Source organism: Chiloscyllium plagiosum, chromosome 14 (genome assembly GCF_004010195.1).
Source record: "Chiloscyllium plagiosum isolate BGI_BamShark_2017 chromosome 14, ASM401019v2, whole genome shotgun sequence".
In the NCBI taxonomy this organism is placed as follows: Eukaryota; Metazoa; Chordata; class Chondrichthyes; order Orectolobiformes; family Hemiscylliidae; genus Chiloscyllium; species Chiloscyllium plagiosum.
The window spans coordinates 69,391,448-69,418,924 of NC_057723.1; the positions used below are offsets into that span (position 1 = coordinate 69,391,448).

The 27,477-nt window shown below is 44.0% G+C and overlaps 1 protein-coding gene across 4 annotated transcripts in view; it reads left to right on the forward strand.

Annotated features, from left to right (window-relative positions):
• The window catches only part of ebf1a (EBF transcription factor 1a), a 468,187-nt gene that overhangs the window by 433,740 nt on the left and 6,970 nt on the right, over positions 1-27,477 (forward strand). For 2 of the 4 annotated variants that reach the window (XM_043703973.1, XM_043703972.1), the window contains exons 12-16: positions 7,575-7,640; positions 8,506-8,683; positions 14,578-14,757; positions 20,464-20,658; positions 21,567-21,629. In XM_043703973.1, coding sequence (XP_043559908.1) covers positions 7,575-7,640; positions 8,506-8,683; positions 14,578-14,757; positions 20,464-20,658; positions 21,567-21,629 — 682 coding nt within the window. The remainder of the gene's footprint in view (positions 1-7,574; positions 7,641-8,505; positions 8,684-14,577; positions 14,758-20,463; positions 20,659-21,566; positions 21,630-27,477) is intronic. The other 2 variants (XM_043703974.1, XM_043703975.1) reach the window with 2 other exon arrangements.

The following is a 27,477-nucleotide window of genomic DNA, read 5'->3' on the forward strand; positions in this document are numbered from 1 at the left end:
TGTGCATAATGTTTGTCCAGGTAACATGTTTCAGTTGGACAATAGATGGTATTTCTTGATTGGGCAACGGGTACTGAGTCCAGGTTGGGCAGTGGGTAAGATGTTCTGCTTGGCCCAGATGGTCTGTGCTGGTTGGTCCAGCACAGTGCAGTCAACTGGGTGCCCAACCAAGCTTTCTGAATGCATTGGCACTGACCCCTCCTCACCCACAGTGGAATGTGCACATTCACCATGGCAACACACTGCCACACTCACTGATGGAGAATGGGCACTCGGGCCAGGAGCAGTCGGCAGAGCATTTGACCCTTACCAGCTCCAGGTCACTGGTGTGAGGGGAGGGGAGCGCGTTTTTTTTAAGATGATGGGGCAGTGGGGGCGCGTGCCAGAGAGGTTGCACCCCTAATCATAGAAATTGAAAGAAATAAGAGGCAGAAAGCAACAGCCATCGATATGCATAAAGAACTCTTTGAATTGTAAGTGGCTGTTAGTGGAAATGTAACAATTTCACTGTGTACTGTGCAGGATTTAAAAATCCAGTAGCTTGTCATCAGAAAATAGACTGAAAGATTTTTGAAAATGTTGACGTTGACAGCTAAATGAATGTAATTATGTTACTAAAGTGTTTTACCTTCTTTCTAGGGGCCTTTATATATACAAACACTTAAATAGTGCCTGGAAATTGGCCATAACTACTAAGTTGCCTATAGTGACTACATTATTTTATATGAGGTGAATTTTAACTATAATTAATGTTCTTGTTGTTAGAATATAGAATAAATCCTATAAGTCTTTTACTGCTATCTTCATGCTTTGATGCATTGCTTACACACAGACTGTGAAAAGTGTTATTTGTAACATTTGCTGTGCCTGACGGCCCAGACTTGCTCAGACTCAAACACCGTTCTCTCACACACTGCCTCACTTAAAGGTGCAGCAACTGAGTTCTTTTAGAAATCTCTGTTTGTGTGGCAGAGTCTGCAGAATGGGAGAGAAGGGCAAGTCCTGGTTACTACCACATAGAAGGCACACTTGATGTTAATTACAGAGCAGGATCCTCCAGCCTCCCCCTCTCCCCAGTAGTTCCTGTGTTTGTTTTTATGTATGTGTGTACATGCGTGTAAGTGTGTCTGTGTTTGCATATGTATACATGTATCTGGTGAGCCTATATGTGCTTGTTAGCGTGGATTTGGTGTTTACGTCTACACATATGTGTGCGCCTATATAGATGTCCATATGCAAGTCCACATTATGTGTTTTTGCATGTGTACATTTGTGTGCCTGTTTATGTTCAGGAATGCATGTTTGTATATGTCACTGCGTGTGAGTCTATATCTATGTATCTGTGTCTGACTGTGTTAGGATGTGTGTAAGGCGGTGTACGTGAACTAAACTGGACCGTTTCACCTTCCAGGCCTCAGTACTTTTCTGATACTCACTTTCTGGGCTCTCAAGTGACAAGGGGTCACTTGAATAAGGCCAGATTCCATAACTCCGCGGGTGACAGCATCTTTGAGGGAGAAACTGCAAATCCTCCCAAGGCAGTCAGTAAATATCATTTTGAAACATTTTAGTTTTCCAACGAGAAATAGCTCGAGGAGAAGCATTTCTGACTGAAAGCACCTCCTCATCTGGGTTCCTCTGGTACCATACTTATTATAGAATTGATTATAAGCAGTCTTACTTTTAAATAAGTATTTCTCTTCAGTTCCACTAGAACCCAGTGCTTTGAGGTGACTATATGCTTTTTCTTCCTGCAAAATGCCCACTAGTTTGATAATTCCCCATTAAAAGGCCTGTACATCATTCTCATGTGTTTGATATTAACTTTCTTGCATTTGTGAGTCTCTCTGAGTAGGCGTCAAAAGCATTTCCATACCATCGGTCAATAGGTCATGACCACAGGCAAAGTCTGCGCTGATAGCCCACTGCAAGCAGGGGAATCAATGTACCGACATGGTTCATGGTGACATCTTTGTCCTTCCTTGTTCAACATCTCTAACGCTTGGCTCTCTCAGTGAACGCAAAGGTGTAACTGTCAAACAGTTTGCCAGCTGTGCGACCTCTAGAGAGGGTCCTTGCTGTGGAGCGGCCCTTTCAATAGCCCTGTGATTGGTGTTTACTGTAGATGCCCTCCCACCACAGTCGCGAGTTGCTGACCCATTCGCTCAGAGAGTGGCCATTTTCTTCTCTATTGCGCCGCTTCAATTTTTGGCATGATGAAAGGTTAATGATGAGCACTCCCCTGCCAGTAACTTCCAGCCTTATCTCCTTCTCAGTATCTCATCCCATTGACCCACAGACATCACATCTTCCCTCCTCCTCCCCCCACCCACCACCCACAACTAAGGTTCCCCTCCCAACCCATGTATCTGTGTCTACACCGGCCTACCTTCCCATCCTGCCCCTGTCAGTCCAATTGTGGTCATTTAATAAACCCCTATCCACTTGAATGTAGGCTACTCCTGACCAAAGGCGACACCTCCACTCCCACATTACACCCTCCCCAGCTCATGTTTTACCATATCACCTCCACCCCTTGTAAATCCTGCTTAAAAAGTGAAATGCAATGCTGTCCTTTATTTTGAATGGAATTGAACACAAAGGTAAGGACATCCTGCTTCAGTTATTGATGAGACCAAGGATGTTACCAGGATTGGAGGATCTGAGCTGCAGGAAGAGGCTGAACAGGCTGGGGCTGTTTTCCCTGCAGCGTTGAAGGCTAAGGGGTGACCCTATAGAGGTTTACAAAATTATGAGGGGCATGGATAGGATAAATAGACAAAGTCTTTTCCCTGGGGTCGGGGAGTCCAGAACCAGAGGGCATAGGTTTAATGGACGGGTTGGACCGAAGGGTCTGTTTCCGTGCTGTACATCTCTATGACTCTATGACTCTAAATAACACACTGCTTCCTAAGTTGCCAACATCCCTGCAGCACCTCCTCCCTGCTCCTCCCCTGTTAGCTCACTGCTGGTATTTTACCCACTGACCTGCCTAAAGTGTCTGCTCTCACCTTCTTTGGTTTTCATCTCTCGATGTGCACAAAGAAACCTTGCAGCATCGTGCCCTGTAGAAAGGTCAGTTGACCAGGGTCTCCACAAAACATAAGAACACCTGCTGGGCAGCGCCGCACACATTGTGAGATTCCTGGAATGTGCTACGAATTGCAACCAGAAAATCTTTTTCCCACACTCTCCTTGCCCATCTTTCTTTCCACACCTGTAGTTTGTTCCAGCTCCCTGCCCTATCTCCTGCCCATTTGTGGTCTCCCTGTTGCCCACCCCTGGATTCCTTATGGTGGACTGCCTGTCTTCTAGATTTCTACAGTTCTAGATGTCTGTTCCTTGCAATCATGTTTCTGATTTCAATCCTAAATGGCCTGGATTTAGTTTTGACTGTGATGTTGTCTTTTTCTTGATTCCCCCTTCAGAGGAAATGATTTGTCTGTATTTAACATGTTGCATCACCCTCACTTGACGCCGTTGATTTGTGTCATACTATTCCCACTGTAATCAAAGAACAATGTCATCTTGAATTAGAATTAGATTTATTGCCACGGTACTCAAGTTACAAAAGGACAGGAGTACAGTGAAAAGTGTACACTGTTGCTAACACAGGGCACCATATTAAGTACAAAGTGCCTAGGCACAACTCTTAGTTACAAAATGGGGAGGCCATGGCCTAGTGGTATTATCACTAGACTGTTAATCCAGTGACCCAGGTAATGTTCTGGGGAACGGAGTTTGAATCCCGCCATGGAAGATGGTGGAACTTGAATTCAGTAAATATCTTGAATTAAGGATCTAACGACTACTATAAATCCATTGCGAATTGTCATATAAATCCGTCCGGTTTAGTAACGTCCTTTAGGGAAAGAAACTGCATCCTTACCTGGTCTGGCCTACCTGTGACTCCAGATCCACAGCAAAGTGGTTAACTCTGAACTGCCCTCTGGGCAATTAGGGATGGACAGTAAATGCTGCCTGGCCAACGATGCACCCATTCTGTTAAAGAATTTAAAAAACCCAAAAAATAGAGGGAACAAAGAAAAAAAATTGCACTGTATTAAAGAGATATAGATAGTATAAATACCTGAACAATATAAAGAGCAAGCTGAGAGTGCAATCCAGGTGTTGATCTTGCCAGTCCTGTTTAATGAGACAGTAGACAGTCTTATACGTTGTTCTGATATGTTAGTGTAAATTATTGTTCTCATCGAGGTATTCTTGTGATCCTGTTCTGATGAGGACAAGGCAGCAGCTTCACGACAAGTGTCTGTTTTCTCAGCAATGATTTGTTTTATGTGGGAAAATTACAGCAGTAGCTCGGTATTTGAAAGATGATACAAGATGAGCTACTATAGTCTTGCCTGAACATCCAAAGTGGTAGAGGTTTCACAAAGTTCATTGTGCTCTTGGGACCGGGGCTGTCCAAAAGCTGTTTAGTAGCGAATACAGTCGCTCTAAATGGCTAAAAGCAATTTACCCACTGCAGCATGTAGTAATTTGTATCAGGAAGTTATTAAAAGCAGGAAGGAGAAATCATAATATGAGCCATTTAGGATAAGGATTTTTCTTTGAGTCAAAAAGTCTTTCTGGGTCTTAAAGAAGAGGTAGGGAGTGTTGGGTCTTAAAGGGCATTTCTTTCAGTCTTTACTTTTCATGGGACATTGCTGGCAAGACTTGTTGCTCATCCATAATTGTCCTGGACCAGCGTGGCTTGCCAGACTATTATCAATGATTAGAGTCAAGTGCTTTGCTGTGAATTTCCTTCCTTCCTTAAAGAACACTAGAGAATCAAATTTTTGTGAAAATTGACAGTAAGTTCGTGGATTCAAATCCTGAAACAATTTTACTTTTATTTATTGAATCTAAATTCCTGCAGCTGCCTTGGTAGTTTTCACACTTACTTCCCTGTGCTTGTGGATAATAGTGATGTGACCACTATACTGACATCTCTCTTGGAATGAGGTCACTGAATTCTTCCTTTATCCTGAGCCCTATGCAAGGGATGATACACGAATGATTACTGATGCTTTCCAATCATCCCTTCTTAGCCGACTTTAAGATGCAGCTTTGGGGTAGCCATTTTGTGTGATGTTGTCTAGCCAACATTGTCAAAGGCCCCTTTCCAACCTCATCCATCGGGCAAATACAAAAGCTTAACCACATGTACCATTAGATTGAAGAACAGCTTCCTCCCTGCTGATACGAGACTTCTGAATGGACCTTTCAAATTTTAAATTTATCATTGACCTCGCTCTTTGCGCATCTTCTCTGCAGCTGTAACATTGTTTTCTTTGTTTTGTCCCAAATGCAGGTATGATCTGCCTGTACTGCACACAGAACAAAACTTTTCACTGTACCGAGGTACATGTGACAAAAAAAATCAAAACAAAATCAAAGAACTGTCACAATGACACTGAAAGGCTTTGTTGAGAAGTCCAGTTAAACAGGGTTGAAGCCAATATTTTCCTCAGATATAGGTCCAACACAGTAGCAGTACTGCTGCTGTTCCTCAAGAGCTCTGCAGATCAATAGCACAAACTTAGTAGAAATTCTTACTTAACTGGACAGGGACAAGAGGAATTGTCTCTTCTGTTGATCCTAACCTGTCGTATAAAATGGAGCTGATTTATGCAGGGTACGCAATGGTGAAATCGACAGCAGGATGCTTTTATTTCAAAAGGTGATTTTGTCTTTGGGAATGCGTTTATTAAAGTTAACGTGTGTAAATACAACTGCCAGTATTTTGTCAGTGTTCAATTCAAGGGCATTCTGTGAATTCATCTCAACTATTCAGTTCAATATCAGGAATTGTTGTTCTGAATTTCATTAGCTGATAATATGACAGAGCTTAGATCTGTTTTGTTTAAACTTGAGAACTGGAGTGTTTGATTGTGGGAAAGGCTATTTCATTGTATTTTTGTCTGAATAAACTCACTTAAAACTTAATTGGGTGGCATTTAATGGAGGCAGTTTGCTTTCTGGCTGGACGGACAAACTAAGACCCCGTTGCCTGTATTCAGGTGGGCACAGAAAATGCCAGTTGGACACTTAACTGGACCAGAATGAGATGAAAGTGGGATGGAAGACCCAGGGATCGGGGGGGGTGGTGATGGGAGGAGTGTGGTGAGATGGAGTTGATACTGGTGCAGATGCAACACACCCGATATAGAACCATAGAATCCCTACAGTGTGGAAAAAGGCCATTCAGTCCATCGAATCCTGGGAACAGGCAGTCAGTTAATGCCTGGGAAGTTTCTGGCTGCTATTACTAGTGTATCCACCCAAGGCCCAGTCTCTACCAGACCACCGTGGGGTAAATGACAGCAGGATGGGCTATTTGAAGTGATGGGGTGGGGGGTATTTGGAGTGGCAAGAGGTAAGGCCTGGCACGTAACTAGATGATCCACCACATGGTGCCACCAAGTCTGTCAGTCAAGTTCTACTCTGGCAATGCAGCACTTATTCTGACTTCTCAGTGAAGTGCTGTGAGAGTGCTGCATTGTCAGAGATACTGAATGAACATCGGATGAAATGTGAAAGGCAGACCCTGTCTGTTGCCTGCTCTTGAAAGATCTGTGGCACCATCTGAAGAGCGAGGAGGTCCCCTGGTGCGACTGAGCTCTCTCAGCAATATTAAAGCTATTCACTGTTTGTGGGATCTTACTGTGCATGCCATGCTGTGTTAGACCACAGGATAACCGTGACTGCCTTTCAAAAATAACACCCTGGAGATGAAAAGATGCAATTGCATATCGAGAAATGCAACCTCTTGTAATGCTGGGGAATATTAATACACAAGAAAGTTGTCCAAAAGTTATCATAAAAGAAACAAAAAGGTAAATTATAAAGAGAAGATATATTGGATGTTAAATTGAAAAATCAGGATATACTTGCATTTGTGTGAACGTATCAATAATTTTAAAACATCTACTAAAATGTAGGCACAATTATGAATAACCACTCATACAGTCCCCACTGGCCTTTTAATTTTAAGCAGTACAGTGTTTCAAACCACAGGGAGTTATTCCATTGATAAAAAAAAGGGATTGTCAGCCAATTGCCTCTACTCTGCAATAATAAGTCTGGATTGCTTTGTCTGCAGAATGCACACGTGCGCACAGGCTGGGAGGGCAGCTGTTTGTCATGCTTCCCATCAGCCTGTTGAGTGTCGATAAGTCAAGCAGGCCTGAATGTTGCCAGCCCCGGGCCTATGCTGACATAGCTGCCGTCAGCCCAACTGGCGGTTACAGTGGCTTTCGGGCTTGTTTTTACATCCTCCTGCTAAATACGGGGAAAACGACTCAGGAATCCCGACCCAACTCCTTGCTTGTGAATGTGTCTTGGGGGCAGGAACAATCTCAGAAAGGTCTGGCAGAAATGTGGATGCTGATGGGGTTCTGTGTGCGATGCCGAGCAGAGAATAAAATCTGATTTGATGCCAAACGGGCACCAGACTTGGATCTGGAGCCAATCCATTCTCACTGTGTCACTTAGATGCAAAATGATCCATGAATCTGAATAGTCGTGAATCAAAATGATTGATTGCCAATTGTCCTTTTCTTCCACAGGAAGTTATACTAAAGAGGGCGGCTGACTTGGTGGAGGCGCTTTATGGAATGCCACATAACAACCAGGTAATGGTGGGCTCTGTATCTCATTGTTTAAGGATAACACATTGGCAGCAAGGGCTGGGGCAATGTGGGAAGGAGGAATCTGAATACGTAGCACAGGGTGATTGAGGGATAGGGCATCCTCTGAGGGATGTGGGAATGAGATTAAGGATTCTGAGGGATGTAGGAGTGAGGGGCTAGATTCTGAGGGATGTGGAAGTGGTATACAGGATTCTGGGAGATGTGGAAGTGAGGGACTGGATTCTGAGGAATGTGGGAGGGCAATACAGGATTCTGAAGGATGTGGGAGTGAGGGGCTGGATTCTGAGAGATGTGGGAGTGAGATACAGGATTCTGAGGGATATGGGAGTGAGGGTTTAGATTTTGAGGGATCTGGGAGGGCAATACAGGATTCTGAGGGATGTGGGAGTGAGGGGCTGGATTCTGAGGGATGTGGAGGTGAGGGGCTAGATTCTGAGGGAAGTGGGAGTGAGGTACAATTTTCTGAGGTATGTGGGAGTGAGGTACAGTATTCTGAGGAATGTGGGAGTGAGGGGCTGAATTCTGAGGGCTGTGAGAGTGAGATACAGGATTCTGAGGGATGTGGGAATGAGGGGCTGGATTCTGAGGGATGTGGGAGTGAGGGCCAGGCTTGTGAATATGCCTCAGACTGACGGATATCGGAGACTTAGGGACCTTGACAGCCAATGAATGGTATGGAAACAAAACCTGGTGAGGGGAAGAATAAGGTCAGGAGGTTAACAGTGCGACTGATTAATGCTTTTGCACACCAATATATCTTTGTTTTAAATACTTTCTACTGGCAGTCAGCTTATTTCTCTTGTGCTTACAGCTAACAACTTTTCTTTTTCTTCAAAATGCCTGGCAGGAAATAATCCTGAAGCGAGCAGCTGACATTGCAGAGGCCCTGTACAGTGTGCCTCGGAACCACAACCAACTCCCAGCTCTCAGTAACACATCCGTCCATGCAGGGATGATGGGGGTCAACTCTTTCAGTGGGCAGCTGGCAGTCAATGTGTCCGAGTCCTCTCAAGCTGCCAATCAAGGTAAGGCTTTGATACACTGAATAGAGTTGTCTCGCACCACCCCCCCCCCCCGCCTTCCAAAACTGCTCCACCTTGCGCACTCCTCTCATTGGAGGAAGTGATTCCACAACCTGCCACTGAGAATTTTCAGGTTGCCCATTCTTACAGAAAGTCAAAGTCAGTTTTGTGATTACATGCTCGCCTTTTTATTTCTGAGGGGTGGTGAAGTGGGGGTGGAAGTGAATATGTGTAGGGCCCCTTGCTGTTCATTATCTATACCAATGATTAGGCTCATGTATAAAGATGTTTACAAATGAAGTAGAAACTGATCATGTGACTGACAGCAACGGAGAACGCCAATGTATATGTGGTAGATGCTAATGATCAGGTCAGGTGGGCGGAAAGATAGCAAATGGAAAACGATTGAGAGAAGAGTGAGCTAATGCATTTTGGACGGACAGGCACGCCTGGGAGTACACAATAAATGGTGGGATTCTGAGAAATGTAGAGGACATAGGGATGTTAAGTGCATGTGCTAAAAGTAAACTGGTAAGGAGCCAGGCTGGAGTGGATAGGAAGAACCTATTTCAATTAACAGAGAGGTCAATAGCCAAGGGACATAGGTTCAAAGTAATTGGGAGAAAGATTAGAAGGGAATTGATGAGAAATTGTTTCATCCAGGTTAGGTTCTGGAACTCCTGGTTTGAGAGAGTTGCAGAGGCAGAAACTGTCATAGCATTTAAAAAGAAACATGAAGCATTAGCTCCCTTGAGGTGCCGTCACCTCCAGAGCTCGAGAGTGAAGAGCTGGAAGGATAATTCTTTCTTTAGACTGCAGGGAAAAGATGGGCCAAGTGGTTTTATTCAGTGCCATTATTCTTCTTTGTTCTGTATTTCTAACATGGTTTTCTCTTGAATGTGCAAGTAAAAGCAATTTCCTTTCTCAAGATTCGATCTGGAGGTTGTATTCCCTGAGATTTAGTATCGGTTGTTTTGTCTTGTTAATGAACATAGAACATAGAACATAGAAGAATACAGCGCAGTAAAGTAAAAGCAATTTCCTTTCTCAAGATTCGATCTGGAGGTTGTATTCCCTGAGATTTAGTATCGGTTGTTTTGTCTTGTTAATGACTAGCAAGTTACTAGTGAAATGGATAACTTTAAACAGTTATACTGTATAACATAACTTTATACAAGTGCTTGTAATGTATCACTTAAAGCACACATTAGATGCTATTGTAAGCAGTAACCATACAAATTGTACACTGAATACCCTACATACAGTCATTATAATGTCCATACTGTAGCATAGAAATTTTACATGCAGTAATATCAATACACCCCTTGGAGCACAGATTAAACTTTAGCATAATACCTGACTTTAAAAGGTGGATACTTGATTACAGTAGAGTTTTGTGCTACTTTAAGATTTAATTTTAGCCGTGAGCATTTTGTAAACACTTTCTGTTGACAAATGCTATAAATAGATCTTTCTACTAAAATAGCTTGACAGGATTTGGTGAAAATATGCACGACTTTTGGAATGTGATCATGGTGCTTGCGCATCGTGTCAATAATTGTGGGTTGTTATTTAGTTTAACTGCCTTTAGTCTCTCGCTTCCTTTCTGGGGCTTTACCGATGCTCCGTATAAACACTGACTTTTAGTGATTTTCTTTGTATAGCCCTCTCTTTACCTCACTAGATATTGAGGCTAAAATGAAAAACTGAAGAGCAGCCCCATATTGCCATCGCCAGCAAAAAACAAGGACAAGTTTATAGTCAGCAGCGAAACTGCCTGTAAAGATAGGCTTGGATTTTCCATTAGCCAGTAGTTTTCTTTTCTGAAGTATCGATGCGGTTTTTGCTGAGGGACCCTGTGGAATCTCCAATGTAGCAGAAACTGAGGGAATTGGACATTTGTGTCTTTATTAACTACCAACCAAAGCTACAAAGATGTCCATGGATATTCTCTTTGGACCACATTGGCTTCCAGGATGCTCCAATTATGCAAGCATCCCAGGAGATTAACCAGTCAAGGCTGAATACATTAGTGGGTTCTGATGGATATCCTCCCATCTCCTTGATTAACATCACTTCTCCACTCCATGATGTTAAATCACGATGCAATAATTTGTCGACAGTCGTAAGATTATAAGAAATGCCAGCAGGAAAAGGCCATTTGGCCCATTGAAACTGCTTTCCCATTCAGTAATATCTTGGCTGATCTGATCTGGCCTTCACTGCACGTTCCTGCCTGTTGTCCCCATTACCCTTGACAGCCTGATTCAGTCTTTGATATCTTCAACAGCCTCCACTGTTCTGTGCGGAAGAGAGTTCCAAAACTTAGTGACCCTCTGAGAGAAGAAATTCTTCCTCACCTTGGCCTTCAATTGGAAGCCCATTAACTTTAAGCCATGTCCCCTGTTTCTAATTGCCCCATGAGGAGATAATTTCAGTATCTGCCCTGTCATGTCCGCTCAGTTATTTTCTATGTTTCAATCAGATTGCCTCTCATCCTCCTAAACCCCAGTGATTTTGGCCCAACCTTCCCGTATAAGACAAACCCCTTAATCCCTTCATCAAGGACAGCTTTGATGAGATACAGCTCCATCTTCTCAAACTTGAATACAGAGGAACCTCGATTATCCGACATTGATTATCCAACATTGATTATCCGAATATCGGATTATCCGGCAAGATCGCAAGGTCCCGACGCGCGCCTTAACTGTGTTATCCAGCATTCGATTATCCAGAATTCGATTAATCGAACAAAATACTCCCTGCCGTGTCCTTCAGATAATTGAGGTTCCTCCGTTTTTAATTATGCCATGTTGCGTTCTCTTTATTTTAAAACAAATGTTAAATTTGACATGAATGAGGAGCTTTCTTTTGTGAATTATTTTGCTTGTGAAAATGAATGCTATCTAAGCCAGAGTTGTAAAGCAGAGCCAAAGAAGGCACTGATGGAAAAGGGAGAACGTGAGGACTACAGATGCTGGAGATTGATGGAAAAGCTCAGCAGGTCTGGCAGCATCTGTGGAGAGAAATCAGAGTTAACGTTTCGGGTCCGGTGACCCTTCCTCAGAACTCTGAGCAGAGTCAAGTCTATTGTAGCCCATTGATGTACCTCAGTTGTAACCTCCATAGGGCACAGTCCATCTGTGCCAGGACAAATGTCCATTTTTCCATCTGACACCCCTGTTTGGAGGTGATGGCTAATTAGTGTCAAATGAGCGGGGGATGCGGGCTTCACGAAAAGGATTGAGTTGAGAAATTTTCAAACTTGTTTCAACTTAATCCACTAAGAGCAGGATCGAGAGAGGAGAGACTCCCATTAGAGCTGTCCAGGTGAGATTTGAGACCACCCTCTGAACTAAAGGGGTACAGCATAAGTTAATTCCATTCTTCCATCTCTTGGGGTGATCTTGGTTGAAGAACAGCTTTCTTCCTCTCTTTTCATAAGGGAGGGTCTCTGCTTAGCTGCAGATTGCACACCCCAATTCATCATTTTCAGTCGTGAAAATGGTTCCGTTTAAATAGACAAGTCCACTGTAACCTAATGCCAAGGAAAGGGAAGGAGTTCCAGCCGGACATTCTGGGGTTACAGAATAGCAACATCAACCCAGGCAGCAACTTCAAAATAGATTTTAGAACATTTCAAATGTTTATATATAAGACTGGGGAAAAGTCAGGATTCACTAAACTCCAAAGAGAAGGATTGATCAGTACCTAACGTGGTATATTAGATGCTGCTTCACAAGTCTGCTGTAGCTAGGCAGTGAGTAATTACTTTGCCTGTGTAGCATCAGTATTGCTATTTCTCTACAATAACAATGTGTGACTGCAGTGCGTTTTACTTCGATTGGTCTCCCTCTGAACTCTTCCATTCTTGGCACTTTTTTTGTGATGCGACTGAGCTAAGACTTGCACATGATCACATGAATTAGGAAGCAGGCCATTCGGTCCCTCTAGGCTGCCATTCAACCCCAAACCCATATTCCTGCCTACCCACTCCCAGATCATCTTTCCAACCCTTGCTCAACAAGAATCCGTCCACCGCTGCTTTAGTAAAAAATGAAAAAGCTCTCGGCTTCCAAGAAGAGTGTTCCTCATTCCCCTGAGGGATATTACCTCAGCTCTGTTTTGGATATGATCTTGCTCCGCTCCGAAAGCTAGTGCTTCCAAATAAACCTGTTGGACTATAACCTGGCGTTTTGTGATTTTTAACTGTTTTAGATAGACAACTCCTTATTTTTAAATGGTGACCCATTGTTCCCGAGTCTCCTGCGAGTGGAAATCTTCTCCCATCAAGAACCCTCTGATGTGTTAAAAATGAAGTCACCTCTTACTCTTCTGTACTTCTGTGGTACAAATCCAGCCCTTCCTCATGAAACAGTCCACCCATTCCAGCTTTGGGACTAGCCAGCCTTCTCTGAACTCCAATGTCTTCACATTCTTCTTTCAACAAGGTGATCAATGCTGTGCTCAGTACTTCAAATGAGGTCTCACAAGTGCCTTACACATAAAATGTAGAGAGACAATATATAATAATGAGTACCAGATGCATAGAGACCTGAACCTATTAATGAGTTGGATGTACACAAATCGTTAATAGTGGCAGGATGGGTACAGAGAGCTGTTAATAAAGCATGCAGTATTCTAGACTTTATTAATAGAGACATAAGAATACAAGAGCAAACAGTTAAAAATCACACAACACCAGGTTATAGTCCAACAGATTGATTTGGAAGCACTAGCTTTCAGAGCGCTGCTTCAACAACCACCTGACAAAGGATCAGCCCTCCGAAAGCTAGTGCTTCTAAATAAACCTGTTGGATTATAACCTGGTGTTGTGTGATTGTTAACTTTGTCCACCCTAGTCCAACACTGGCTCCTCCAAATCAAGAGCAAATAGGTTAGGATGAACTCATATGAGACATGAGTTAGACCACAGCTATATCGTGCAGTTCTGAAAGCACTGTATAGAAAGGATGTGAACCCATTGAAGAAACTGTAGAAGAGGTTCACAAGAATGGTTCCTGGGATGAAGCACTTCAGTTATGAGGATAGAGTGCAAAAGTTGGAACTGACTTCCTTGAAGAGAAGGCTCAGAAGAGATGTGATAGAAATTTTCAAAATCACGATGGAGAGAGCAGATAGGGAGAAACTGTTCATTTCTTCATTTTACAAGAAAGGATCAAGAACCAGTGGGAGTAAATTTACAGGGTTTGGCAAAAGAAGCAAGTGCGAAGTGAGGGAAAAAACGCCTGTTGACACAGTGAGTTGTTAGTGACTAGAATGCACGGGTTGGGAGTATGGTTAAGGCAGCTTCAAATGGGTTGCTGGAGAAGACATTTAATGATTATTTATAGAAAACAATATGAACAGGTATACGCTGGCCAGTTGGCAGTAGATCAAAATGCTCAGTGCGTTGGGTGGGCCAAATGGTCTCTTTCTGCATTGTGGCAGTTCTGTGAATGGCACAGTGGCTCAGTGGTTAGCACTGCAGCCTCACAGCACCAGGCATCCAGGTTCGATTCCTGCCTCAGGTCTACATTCTCCCCAAGTTTGCTCTGGTTTCCTCCCACAATCCAAAGATGTGCAGGTTAGGTGGATTGGCCATGCTAAATTGCCCATAGTGGTCAGGGATGTGTAGGTTAGGGGTAAATATTGGGGAATGGGTTTGGGTGGGATACTCTTTGGAGGGTTGGTGTGGACTTGAAGGGGCTAGACCCACGCTGTAGGGATTCTATGAATTAACAAATGATGCTTGGTCAATTTTATCAACGTTCCAGTGTTTTAGCTACCAGCCCTTTAAAGTAACAAAGAACAAGAATATAGCTGAGATCACTAATAACTGCGATGGAGAGAGAGATACTGACGATGTGTGCTTTTGTATCCTTTCTTCAATAAAGGCTTTACTCGCAACACGAGCAGTGTGTCTCCTCATGGATATGTGCCGAGCTCCACCCCACAGCAGACAAGCTATAACTCTGTCACAACGAGTATGAATGGATATGGGAATGCTGGGATGTCCAACCTGGGCGGCTCTCCAGGTTTTCTCAATGGATCTGCTGCCAATTCACCATATGCCAGTAAGTAAAAAAAAACAGGCACATACCAGACCCTACCCTTATTAGAATTGGCCGCACCATCTGTCCATTATCTTCTCTTGCTGGGTACTCACTCAATTGAAGCGGCATTAGTGTTATGACCCCCACGATGCACAATGGACACACCCAACATCTTTTCTGTATTTCTCACTCAATGACATAGTTGGCTCAACTGTTAAAGTCAAGTTTCTTTTCTATTTCAAGCAAGGGGATCATGTTACTTAATCGGGAACCATGTCGTGCCTGAATTGAGAACTTTGATAGATAGTACCGAACCATTTGTGCTGTAAGGTAGAACCTTTCTTGTCAATTTTTGGCAAGAGCCAAGCTCTCAGCTAGAAGGTTATCCACCAGGAAGTCCCATTGAGGACATTGTGTTCTAAACGGTGCACTTTATCACAGATTCAGAACAGAAGTAGTGCAGAGATGAGATACATTCCTCGTAACTCCAGACTGGAGACAGTTAACTCAAATTGATTTCGGGACCAGATCAGCATTTACATGCAATCATCCGCTCAGAACAATCCCTGGGAGTTTCCTGTGGGGATCAGAAGAATCCCTGAGGAAATTCCGAAAAAATCCACGGGACTGTCGGTAAAATGGGAAGATAAAAGGCATGTGTTTGCAACTTCAGGTGTAGATTTACTCAGTGAGGATTCAGATCGTCTAATAGAACATTGGGTGTGAGTCTGTTTGCAAAAGGCGACCTTCTCTCCTGCGAGTGGTGCAGAGATTCAGACTGCTTCTCCAACTCATGTCCACTAGGACCTGACCTGTTCAACCATGACCCAGCTCAATCTAGACAAATAAATTGTTGATCCAGTTTAAAAAAGGACATGGATGTGAGGGATGGAAAATCAAAACACCCTGTGGATGCTGGAATTCTGAAATAAAATGAGAAAATGTTGGAAATACTCAGTAGGTCAGGGCAACACTCTTGGAGAGAATACAGAGTTTATATTTTGGATTGATTGACAATAGGGGCTAGGAGGGGATTTAGAAAAAGAGTCCAATACCAGAATTTCTGCAAAGTTAACAGCCATCTTTTGCAATAAACATTAGAACAATTTTGTGAACAAGATAAAGCACCTTAGTTTAAGAGACTTAACATGTAAAAAAATATTCTCTCATGCGCGGCCATCACTTGATGCCCATCCTGAATTGCCCTCCGATAGTATGACTTGGCAAGGCCATCAGAAGGCAATTAAGAACCAACAACATTACTGTAGGATAAAAGCAAATTACTGTGAATGCTGGAAATCTGAAACAAAAACAGAAAATACTAGAGAAACTCAGCAAGTCTGGTAGCATCGGTGGAGAGAAACAGAGTTGACATTGCAAGTACAGTATGATTAGATTAGATTAGATTAGATTAGATTAGATTACTTACAGCGTGGAAACAGGCCCTTCGGCCCAACAAGTCCACACCGCCCCGCCGAAGCGCAACCCACCCATACCCCTACATTTACCCCTTACCTAACACTACGGGCAATTTAGCATGGCCAATTCACCTGACCTGCACATCTTTGGACTGTGGGAGGAAACCGGAGCACCCGGAGGAAACCCACGCAGACACGGGGAGAACGTGCAAACTTCACACAGTTAGTCGCCTGAGGCGGGAATTGAACCCGGGTCTCTGGCGCTGTGAGGCAGCAGTGCTAACCACTGTGCCACCATGCCGCCCACATTTTTAAGAAAGGTGGTAAGGGAAAGCTAGAGAACTACAGACTAGTGAGCCTGACATTAGTAGTGGGTAAATAAATTCATCTTCAGAATTTATTGTGGGTTTGGAATCACATACAATCCGCATCGGGCAAGGTTGGCAGATTTCCTTTCCCAAAAGTATTTCTATCAGATGTTTAGAGCAAGTCAGTGGGCACCATTTGGAATCAAACTTCAATTCCAGGTTTTATTAATGCCCGCTAACTGCATGTTGGGATTTGAACCTGAGTGGCCAAGGAATTAGCATGGGTGTTGGACTATGAGTTTAGTGAGAGTTGCCATGATACACCTTCTCCTCTCACACATTCACATATGACCTCAACAGGTGGAATACAGAGTTGTTCAACATTATGCAGGGTAGGGGATTGAAATGAAGTCACCCTAAGCTTGTAGTTACGACTGAATGAATCATGAGTGAACAAAGGAGGTGTGTCTAATTCTGGCCACCCACCAGCCAGGCCATCTCTCTGACAGCACACATCTGAAAATCAGTCCTTTTGTTCATCCAGAAGTCAGCAATTGCGCTCTTTGTAGTGAGACCTGCAAAGACTCAGTATTGATCTTGTCTACTAATATGTGACTACAATAGAACTACTTTGCCTCGTCTTATGACATCCAGTGGTGAGATTAATTTAACATGTAGTAGGTTTTAGATAATCTGAACTCAGGATCTAATAACTAAGGGCCAAAACTGGATCTGTAATGGCAGGAAAATAGAAACCAAATGTGGTTTTCAATATTCCCATTCTGTGCTGAACGTGTTCATTTCAACCAGTGTAATTGATTGAGTTTTTTTGAAGAGGTGACAAAGAAGATTAATGAATGCAGAGCAGTAATCGACATTGCCTCTATGGACTTCAGCAAAGTGTTTGACGAGGATCTGCGTGGTAGAATGGTTATTAAGGTTAGCTCACATGGGATTCAGGGAGAGCTAGCCAATTGGATACAAAATTGTCTTGAAGGTAGGAGACAGAGGGTTGTATGGGAGGGTTGCTTTTCAGACTGGAGGCCTGTGACCAGTGGTGTGTCACAAGGATCGGCGCTAGGTCCATTGCTTTTTGTCATTCGTATAAACTATTTGAGTGTGAATATAAGAGGTATGGTTACTAAGTTTGCAAATGACACCAAAATAAGTGGTGTTTTGCACAGTGCAGAAGATTATTGCAGAGTACAATGGACTCTTAATCAGACGGGCCAATGGGCCGAGGAATGGCAGATGGAGTTTAAGGTAGAGAATGGCAAGCTGTTGCATGGTAGGGGCTTCTTTCCCGGGAGCTTTTGAGACTGAGGCATGACCTTATAGAGGTTTATAAAATGGTGAGGGGCATGGATAGGGTAAATAGGCAAAGTCTTTTCCCTGGGGTGGGAGAGTCCAGAACTAGAGGGAATAGGTTTAGGGTGAGAGGGGAAAGATATAAAAGGGACCTAAGGGGCAACCTTTTCACACAGTGGGTGGTGCGTGTATGGAATGAGCTGTCAGAGGAAGTGGTGGAGGCTGGTACAATTACAATGACAACATTTAAGAGACATCTGGATGAGTATATGAATAGGAAGGGTTTAGAGGGATATGGGCTGGGTGCTGGCAAATGGGACTAGATCAGATTGGGATGTCTGGTTGGCATGGATTAGTTGGACCGAAGGATCTGTTTCCATGCTATATAACTCTATAATCATTGAATTCTGATGATTTACATGTGTGTGAGTGTATTACATGCAGATGTTAGGTGGAGTATTGGAGAACTATCCTACCCTCTAGAGAAGAAGCAATAATGAGCCACAATGAAGTGTATCAACAGGTGACAGCATCATTTTACTTAGAAACCTGAATATCATAGGAAAAGACTTATCGCTCTATATACTCAGTTGGCTCTCAAGTATTGTTAAGCCTACCTTCTTGTCATCCATCAGCCCATGTCATCTCAAATTATTTATCCTCGCCAGTAATGTCAGTAAACATTCAGGCCTTATGTTAAAATGGGACAAGTTTCCTGGAAGGATCCAGATGATTCCTTGCCGTTGTTACATCAGGGTGACCTCCTTGTACTATCAAATTGTGCAGCACCTCTCAGGAATTTCTCAGCTTACACAGAAGGGCTCATTGATAAACTAATGCGCAGAAACCATTTTATTCCATTGTTGCTGTCAGTGTTGAATGTTTACCATTTTATGTATTGTCTTCCGATGCACTGCACTGTGGCTAGGAGTTTGTTAAATGTTCGAGTCCTCAACTGCAACATCAGAGGTTGAGCAACCATTTAAAATAACTGGGTTATCACTATAATAAAACTACAGGTCATTCTGCTGTAATGCACGTTTGTTAACACGTGTTTGCTATGACGCGATTGTCAAATTGGGGACATTTTTTCTAAAGCGTGAAGTGTTAAAGTGGGTATTGGTTATAATGTGATTCCGGCCCTGTCAGTTTAAATGGTGCTAATATTGTGATTTTCTTATAACACGGGATTGCATGACAATGGAACTACTGCCTTATAGCAGAACTGACTGTATCACAAAACCTAAGCAAGCAATTTAGATCCCCTCATAAACATACCGACTAAGGGAGTCTCATTGCTATTCCTTGAAATTTCCAAATCAAATTAGCACTCAATTTCGAATACCTTGTTGATTAATGCCAAAATGTAGAGCCGAGCTGCACATTAGCAGAATGGTGTCAATGACCTGATGGTTTTGTAATTCTACAATGGAGCCTGTGCAGTGTAACTCAATGCTTCAGCTTTCTATAATGTCCAAGCATAGGAACTACAGCTGGTCTGTTACACTTCGATATTTGCTCTTGGGCTCAATTGAACTTCACAGCTGAAGGGGTTGGTGTTCAGCTGCAGGGAGTTCAGAGCACTGCTTCTTACGGGCTGGCCAAAAGGGGGACACTGTCTCCTTAAAACACAGGGGAGGTTGGTGGGTAGTTCACTATTGCTCATAGCTGCCTGACCTGTCCCATCTCAGTCAGACTCTCTAATTAAAAGGCGTCATTCTTAATTCAATCAATAAACTAATTGCGTAAGTAATGATTAAACAAGCAGCACTTTGCTCGCATTACAAGGAGCTGAGATGACCTTAGCTGAAGACGTTTTTCTATCTCTGGCTGCGGTTTGCCTAGCTCTAATTTTCATCAATCGATGACTTTTTTTCTCTTGTACCCACGAGTGTGCTGTCTGATTGAAAACACCTTGCCATTTACAATCAAGCAGGGCCACGGAAGAGACATGGGAGCAGAAGGATGGTGGGGGAAATGACTAAACTGAATGCACACTGCAGGCAAACTATTGACATGCCAAAGCAATCCCTCAACGTAGAAAATGATGCACTTGTGCATTTTTTTAAAAAAAAAACAAGCGAAGGCGCTGTGCCTATTGAGGTAACTACACCATGGTGTGAGGTGAATGGCATTTGACTGTTTCTGGCACTTCTACATTGACTGGATCTGCCCGTCCAATCCCATTTCCCCAGACCTCACCTCCCTGCTCCCCCTTGCCCCCGCCCCCAATAGATTTCTTTGCTCTTATGTTTCTTGACAAAAATAACTTAAAAAGATTCACCACCCCCGCTCTTCCCCAGTCCCACCTTTCTTTCGTTGGTTCTTTAAACATCCTCGACCTTGTCAACCGTGCCACATCCATGGCTGACAAATGAACCTTTCAAAAAAAAGAGAGATGTTAACCAGCAAACTCAGGGTTTGAAAGGGTTAAGCCACCATTGTCGCCAGGTAAGTGACCCAGTGGAGATACAACCAATCGTTCTATCCAGCTGTGGTCACACAATTACTTTTTTTTTCTCTTAAAAAAAAATGACTCAAATTGTCTTGCTCCATCATTGACTACATATCCTGAAAAAAGTCGATGAATTGTTACAAATTCATATACCTATATATAGAGATATATATGTATATGAGCAAAATATATATATGGCACCCAAATGGTTGACATATTTCCTCCTTTCTTGTTGCAGTAGTGCCGTCCAGTCCAACCATGGCCTCCTCCACCAGCCTTCCTTCAAATTGTAGCAGTACCTCTGGCATATTCTCTTTCTCGCCAGCCAATATGGTCTCTGCAGTGAAACAAAAAAGCGCCTTCGCTCCGGTGGTGAGGCCACAGACCTCCCCTCCTCCGACCTGCACCAGCGCCAACGCTAACAGTCTCCAAGGTGAGCTCACATACACGATAGGCCATAGACTGATTTCGGTCAGTGCGGTCAGGCTGAGCGTCTACCAGAAGAACAAAACAAAAAAAAACCAAGCAAAATTCAATCTGCATTCAAACTCTCTCACAGGGCGGGATGCGTGTATGAGTGGCTGTTTTAGCGGGGCCCCTGGGTCTAATGTTGGAGGTTTCTCCTCAGCTTTGCAATATTTGTAACACAGCCTGGTCACATAATGCACAATCTCCATGAGCCAACCTTCCCGTTGGATTAGAGTTAAAGTATCGTTTCACTCCACTATCCTCCTCATAAACCCCACCCCACGAGACTCCATTTTGTCCACCTTGATTGTGGAGGAAATGTGAAAGTTGTGTCGCAAGCACACAGACCGGATGATTAAAATCGAGGAAGATCAGGAATGCCGTGGCCATAATGCTAACCCTGAAAGACCCCACCATTAACTTTCTGACTGACAGCTGTACATAGTTTGGCAGAGTAGGAGCCTTCATAAATGCTAAACCTAAGTCACCGTCCACTCTCTCAAGGGTTGGTAAAGGCAACAACATTTCAGTGGGCTTGGACAATATGGAAAAAGTTCTGCCTTTTGGGATCAACTCAAAACAGTTCCAATGCCAACACTGCCACATACATTTCTCAAGCAGGATCTTTTGAGAGGTCACCCTGAAAGAGAAGGGAAAGCAAATCCCAATCGTAAAGCTAACACAGTGCAATTAAGCCCAAGTCAACATCTTTGTCCGTGTGTTGTCCTGTCTCTGTGGCTTTATCTGTTTGACAATGAATGAATGGCAGGAATGGTATCTCTTGTCTTTGGAAATCACTAACCATCATCTCTTTTTCTCTTCCCCAACCCTGCCCCCTCTCCTGTCTCCTTCCCATTCTCTTCCCACCGTTAGACCAGTCTTTTGTGGACTCTAGCAACCAGGGTCTCTCCAAGGTCTGGCCTTCTCCTGAATTATGTTAGTACCAACTTCCCTCTGTCTTCCAACTCACTAGACGCCAACTAATAACCTTGTTCGCTGACTCTGTTGCCATAGATTTGTTCAAAGTATGATTAGCTGAATGATGTCATTTGATAGGCACAGTCCAACACACTATGGGTCCAACACAGCAAGGGTAGTCATTTTAATTTTCTGCGCCCAAGTCTCACTAGTTGTAGGTGTGGGGCAGAGGGTGCTGAAGACCTGTCACATTCCCCCCAACTTGCCATCGAAACGTTCTCTATTCCGGGCTCGTGGGCGTTTCTGAGACTGTGTTGCTCTTGGTTCCTCAAACCGATTTGAGGAGGCGGCGTGCGACACAGACTCAGGTTCAAAGGTCGTGACCAGGACGTCGTTCCTGGGTGAGGAGTGAGTTCCGTGGCTGAGCTTTGCAATTGCTCTCTGACCCTCCAGGAAGACGGAGGTGGAATCTGGGACCAGGGGGTCACGGAGTTTGCGATGGGAAGTCAAGGTGCTGAGTCTGGATTGTTTTTCTTTGATCCACTCCCACCACTCTGGAGGATGCAGTTGGGGAAATGTTGAATGAGAACAGTATTGGATTTTAGATGTGGTTCACTTCATGATTAAACAGCAGGATGAGAGTCAAAACGTGTGGTGCTAGAAAAGCACAGCCGGTCAGGCAGCAGGAGAGTCAACATTTCCAGCTCTTCATCAGGAATTGGGGTGGGGGGGGGGGGGGGGCAAAGGGGGCTGAGAAATAAATCGGAAGGGGTGGAGCTGTGGGGAAGGTAGCTAGGAATGCGATAAGTAGATCAAGGTGATGGTGATAGGTCGGAGAGGAGTGTGGAGCGGATTGGTGGAAAGGAAGAAGGACAGGTAGGACAGTTCAAGAAGGCGGTGCCTTGTTGGGGGATTGAATCTGCGATAAGGTGGGGGGAGGGGTGATGAGGAAACTGGTGAAATCCACATTGATCCTGTGTGGGTTGGAGGGTCCCAAGGTGGAAGATGAGTTGTTCTTCTTCCAGGCGTCGGGTGGCTAGAATTAATGGAGGATCTGGAGGGAGAACCATTTCTCGAGGCTTTGGATTTGCTGCAGGTAGTGGTTGCCCTGGTCAGGTCCAAGTTGTGATGGTCTGAATGTAGTCTGAACTCCATGCGAGATCAGTCGGTTGCGTAGGCAGGTGCTGAGGAAGGGGATTTAGGCAGGATGAGAACCTGGTTGAGGGGGGATGGTGGGAAGCATTAATATACCACCACATTGCATTGCAATGGGCTTGTATTGTTAAAATGTGACTATTGAGAACGCAAAAACACGATGCTCATTCATAATGCACAGTGCCGTAATTAAAAAGCTAATGTTCACTTGACAGTCACATAATTTTGTGGAACAGCAGCTATACTGTTCATACTGTACACAATGAGACAAAGTCAGATTTTCAAGACTTTGAGACAAAGGTTTTCTTAGCTGCTGACTCTCCACATGTTGCAGTCTAAGAGATTATCGTGTGAATCCTGTTTGCTGAAGTTGTTTTTGAACTGTCTGTGTCCATTTTGAATTCCCTGGTTAATGTTGCTAGGATGTCAACAAGGCCTCCTACAATATTGCTCCTTGTTGATGCATTTGAACACTGGCAGGAATCTGCTCAGTTGTAAGTAGTACAGGTACATCTGTGCTGTTAGCTAATCTCGGGCTAGTGGGGGTGCAAGAAAGCAAAATTTACATTGATGTAGCACCTTTCACAGCCTCTGTTCATCCCAGAAAACTTTGCAGCCACTGATGACACATCAAAAGCATGGCAGCCGTTTTGTGCACCATCAGGTGACCTCGGAAATTGGCTTTACGTATTGTTGGAGGGGAACGTATTCTCCTGTCCTTTACCAGATGGCAGTGACGCAGTGTTGCCCAGTAGCCGGAGACATGGACAGGAGAGGGTAGCTCTAATGCAGTGGTACAGTCACGGTTCAGCTGCCTTCTGTGGGATAAAAATGGGGGAGGGTGTGGGGTGAATCAAAATGAACGCTGGAACAGCCCTGGGGACAGGTGCATGTGTGGCGCTTATTTGGAGAACGCAGATTCTGAAGACCTTGCGGTTGGTTTTCACCCTCACGTTCACCCCGTGCACAAATAAACCACCAAATAGTGCCTCAACCCTTACACAAGGGACTGATTATTCACACGAGTTGACAATGGGAAGCCATTTTCCTTATCTGGAAGGAATTAGGGAGATGGCGGGGGGGGGGGGGGTTTGGGCATGTTGGGAGTGGCGAGGGGGAGAGGACATTACATTCATGACACGGAGTTGTTTGCCTCTCTAATGAACCCCGCCTCCCCACCCCCCCACCCCGGTCAAACAAACATCCTTTTTTGATGGAAACAATTACTTTAAAAAGAAATTGTACCTCGTCAGCATCAAAGACGAAAGAGAGTGCTGAGAGACTGGATCAGCAGCAGGCTACCTTTGCGTGTGGGCTCGTGAGGCCATCCTGGGGTTTGAAATTGTTTTCCTCTCGATGTTGCGGTGAAGAAAATGAAAGCCCGCAGGAATTTTCTGATAAAGATCTGTCTTCGGAGATTTGATTTATGTAATTGTTTCAGATTAAAGATATCAAACAGGACAGAAAAAGTCAAGTAAAAGTGGGTTGGGATGGAATTAAGGTGTGTGTGTGACAGGGGGAGGGGGGGATGCGGTCAGTGTGAGAATATTGTCCCTCTTGCTAATGCTGTGGTGGCTTTGACCTACACTGTCCACCTGAGGTGATGACTAGGTGTATCCATCCGATTGGATGTCTGACTAAAATATCCCAGAGTTTCAATGATGTGAACTTCAGAGACTTAGAACTGGAAGCACGTGTTAATTAACTGGAAGGCTGTGTGCAGCCTCTTCATAGCTTCCTTTATAGGGCAGCACAGTGGCTCAGTGGTTAGCACTGATGCCTCACAGCACCAGGGACCCAGGTTCGATTCCAGTCTCAGGTGACTGTCTGTGTGGAGTTTGCACAATCCCCTGGTGTCTGCGTGGGTTTCCTCCGGGTACTCTGGTTTCCTCCCACAATTCAATATGTGCAGTTTAGGTGGATTGCCCATAGTGTTCAGGGATGTGTAGGTTAGGTGTATTAGTCTGGGGGAAATGTACAGTAACAGGGTAGGGGAATGGGTCTGGGTGGGATACTCTTCAAAGGGTCATTGTGGACTTGTTGGGCCTAATGGCCTGTTTCCACACTGTATGGATTCTATGGTTATGAATTAGGAGACTCACTTACCAAATTTGTCTTGTGTTTGTGTCCTTTTGGTCTGTACCTCAGCGAGATCTCTCAGTCTGCTGTATGCCCTCAATGCCTCAAAGTGAAAGCTCCATAATGACTTATCGAACTGATATTTTGTATCAGCGCATCATATATTTACTACTGTTCTGTGAAGGCAGCTTGGCCTCCCAGAAATCCATCATGAGTTGGGCAGCGCAGTGGTTCGCACTGTTGCATCACAGCGCCAGGGACCCGGGTTTGATTCCAGCCTTGGGTGACTGCCTGAGGGAGTTTGCGTGTTCTCTCCCCGGCTTTGCGAGTTTCCTCCCCCAGTCAGGAGGTAGTGAGGACTGCAGATGCTGGAGTGTCAGAGTTGATAAAGCATGGTGCTGGAAAAGGCACAGCAGGTCAGGCAGCATCTGAGGAGCAGGAGAGTCGATGTATTGGACATAGCCCTTCATCAGGACTTGATGAAAGGTTATGTGTGAAATGTTGACTCTCTTGCTCCTCAGATGCTGCCTGACCTGCTGTGCTTTTTTCAGCGCCACATTTTATCGACTCTTCCTCCCACTGTCTAAAATGATTGGAAATGCCTTTGTAGAATATGAATCTAATATCATTGAAACTATAATACATTCTATGCAGAAAGCATAGTGTGACGAAAGAGGGCATTTGGCCCATCAAGACTGCACTGAACCTCTGAAGAGCATCCTCCTATCCCCATAATCCCATGTTAACTATGGTTGTACACTGAACCTATCACATCAGTTTAATGTTCCAGGATACAAATGCTACATGAAGGACAGAAAGGGAGGCAAAAGAGGAGGGGGAGTGGCGTTTTTGATAAGGGATAGCATTACAGCTGTACTGAGGGAGGATCTTCCCAGAAATACATCCAAGGAAGTTATTTGGGTGGAACTGAGAAATACAAAAGGGATTATCACCTTATTGGGGTTTTATTATAGACCCCCTAATAGTCATAGGGAAACTGAGGAACAAACTTGCAAGGAAATCTCAGTTATTTGTAGGACTAATAGGGTGGTTACAGTAGGGGATTTTAACTTTCCAAGCATAGGCTGGGACTGCTATAGTGTTAAGGGTTTAAATGGGGAGGAAGTTGTTAAGTGTGTACAAGAAAATTTTCTGATTCAGTTTGTGGATGTATCTACTAGAGAAGGTGCCAAAATTGACCTACTCTTGGGAAATATGGAGGGCAGGTGACTGAGGTGTCAGTGGAGGAGCATTTTGGGGTCAGCGACCATAATTCTACTAGTTTTAAAATAAAATGAAAAAAAGATAGACCAGATCTAAAAGTTGAAGTTCTAAATTGGAGAAAGGCCAATTTTGACGATATTAGGCAAGAACTTTCAAAAGCTGATTGGGGGCAGATATTCGCAGGTAAAGGGACGGCTGGAAAATGGGAAGCCTTCAGAAATGAGATAACAAGAATTCGGAGAAAATATATTCCTGTTAGGGTGAAAGGAAAGGCTGGTAGGTACAGGGAATGCTGGATGAGCATTGAGGGAAAGAAATTGAGGGTTTGGCTAAGAAAAAAAAGGAAGCATATGTCAGGTATAGACAGGATAGATCAAGTGAGTCCTTAGAAGAGTATAAAGGAAGTAGGAGTATACTTAAGAGAGAAATCAGGAAGGCAAAAAGGGGACATGAGATAGCTTTGGCAAATAGAATTAAGGAGAATCCAAAAGGTTTTTACAAATGCATTAAGGACAAAAGGGTAACTAGGGAGAGAATAGGGCCCCTCAAAGGTCAGCAAGGCAGCCTTTGTGTGAAGCAACAGGAGATGGGGGAAGATACTAAATGAGTATTTTGCATCAGTGTTTACTGTGGAAACGGACATGGAAGATATAGAATGTAGGGAAATAGATGGTGATGTCTTTGAAAATGTCCATAATACAGACGAGGAAGTGCTGGGTGTCTTGAAATGCATAAAAGTGGATAAATCCCCAGGACCTGATCAGGTGTACCCTAGAACTCTGTGGGAAGCTAGAGAAGTGATTGCTGGGCCTCTTGCTGAGATATTTGTATCATCGATAGTCACAGGTGAGGTGCCGGAAGACTGGAGGTTGGCAAACATGGTGCCACTGTTTGAGAAAGGTGGTAAGGATAAGCCAGGGAACTATAGACCAGTGAGCCTGACGTCAGTGGTGGGCAAGTTGTTGGAGAGAATCCTGATGGGCAGGATGTACATGTATTTGGAAAGGCAAGGACTGATTAGGAATAGTCAAATGGCTTTGTGTGTGGGAAATCATGTCTCACAAACTTGACTGAGTTTTTTGAAAAATTTACAAAGAGGATTGATGAGGGCAGAGCGGTAGATGTGATCCATATGGACTTCAGTAAGGCATTCGACAAGGTTCCCCATGGGAGACTGATTAGTAAGGTTAGATCTCATGGAATACCAGGAGAACTAGCCATTTGGATACAGAACTGGCTCGAAGTTAGAAGACAGAGGGTGGTGGTGGAGGGTTGTTTTTCAGACTGGAGGCCTGTGACCAGTGGAGTGCCACAAGCATCGGTGCTGGGTCCACTACTTTTTGTCATTTATATATACATGAATTGTATGTGAGCTTAACAGGTATAGTTAGTAAGTTTGCAGATGACA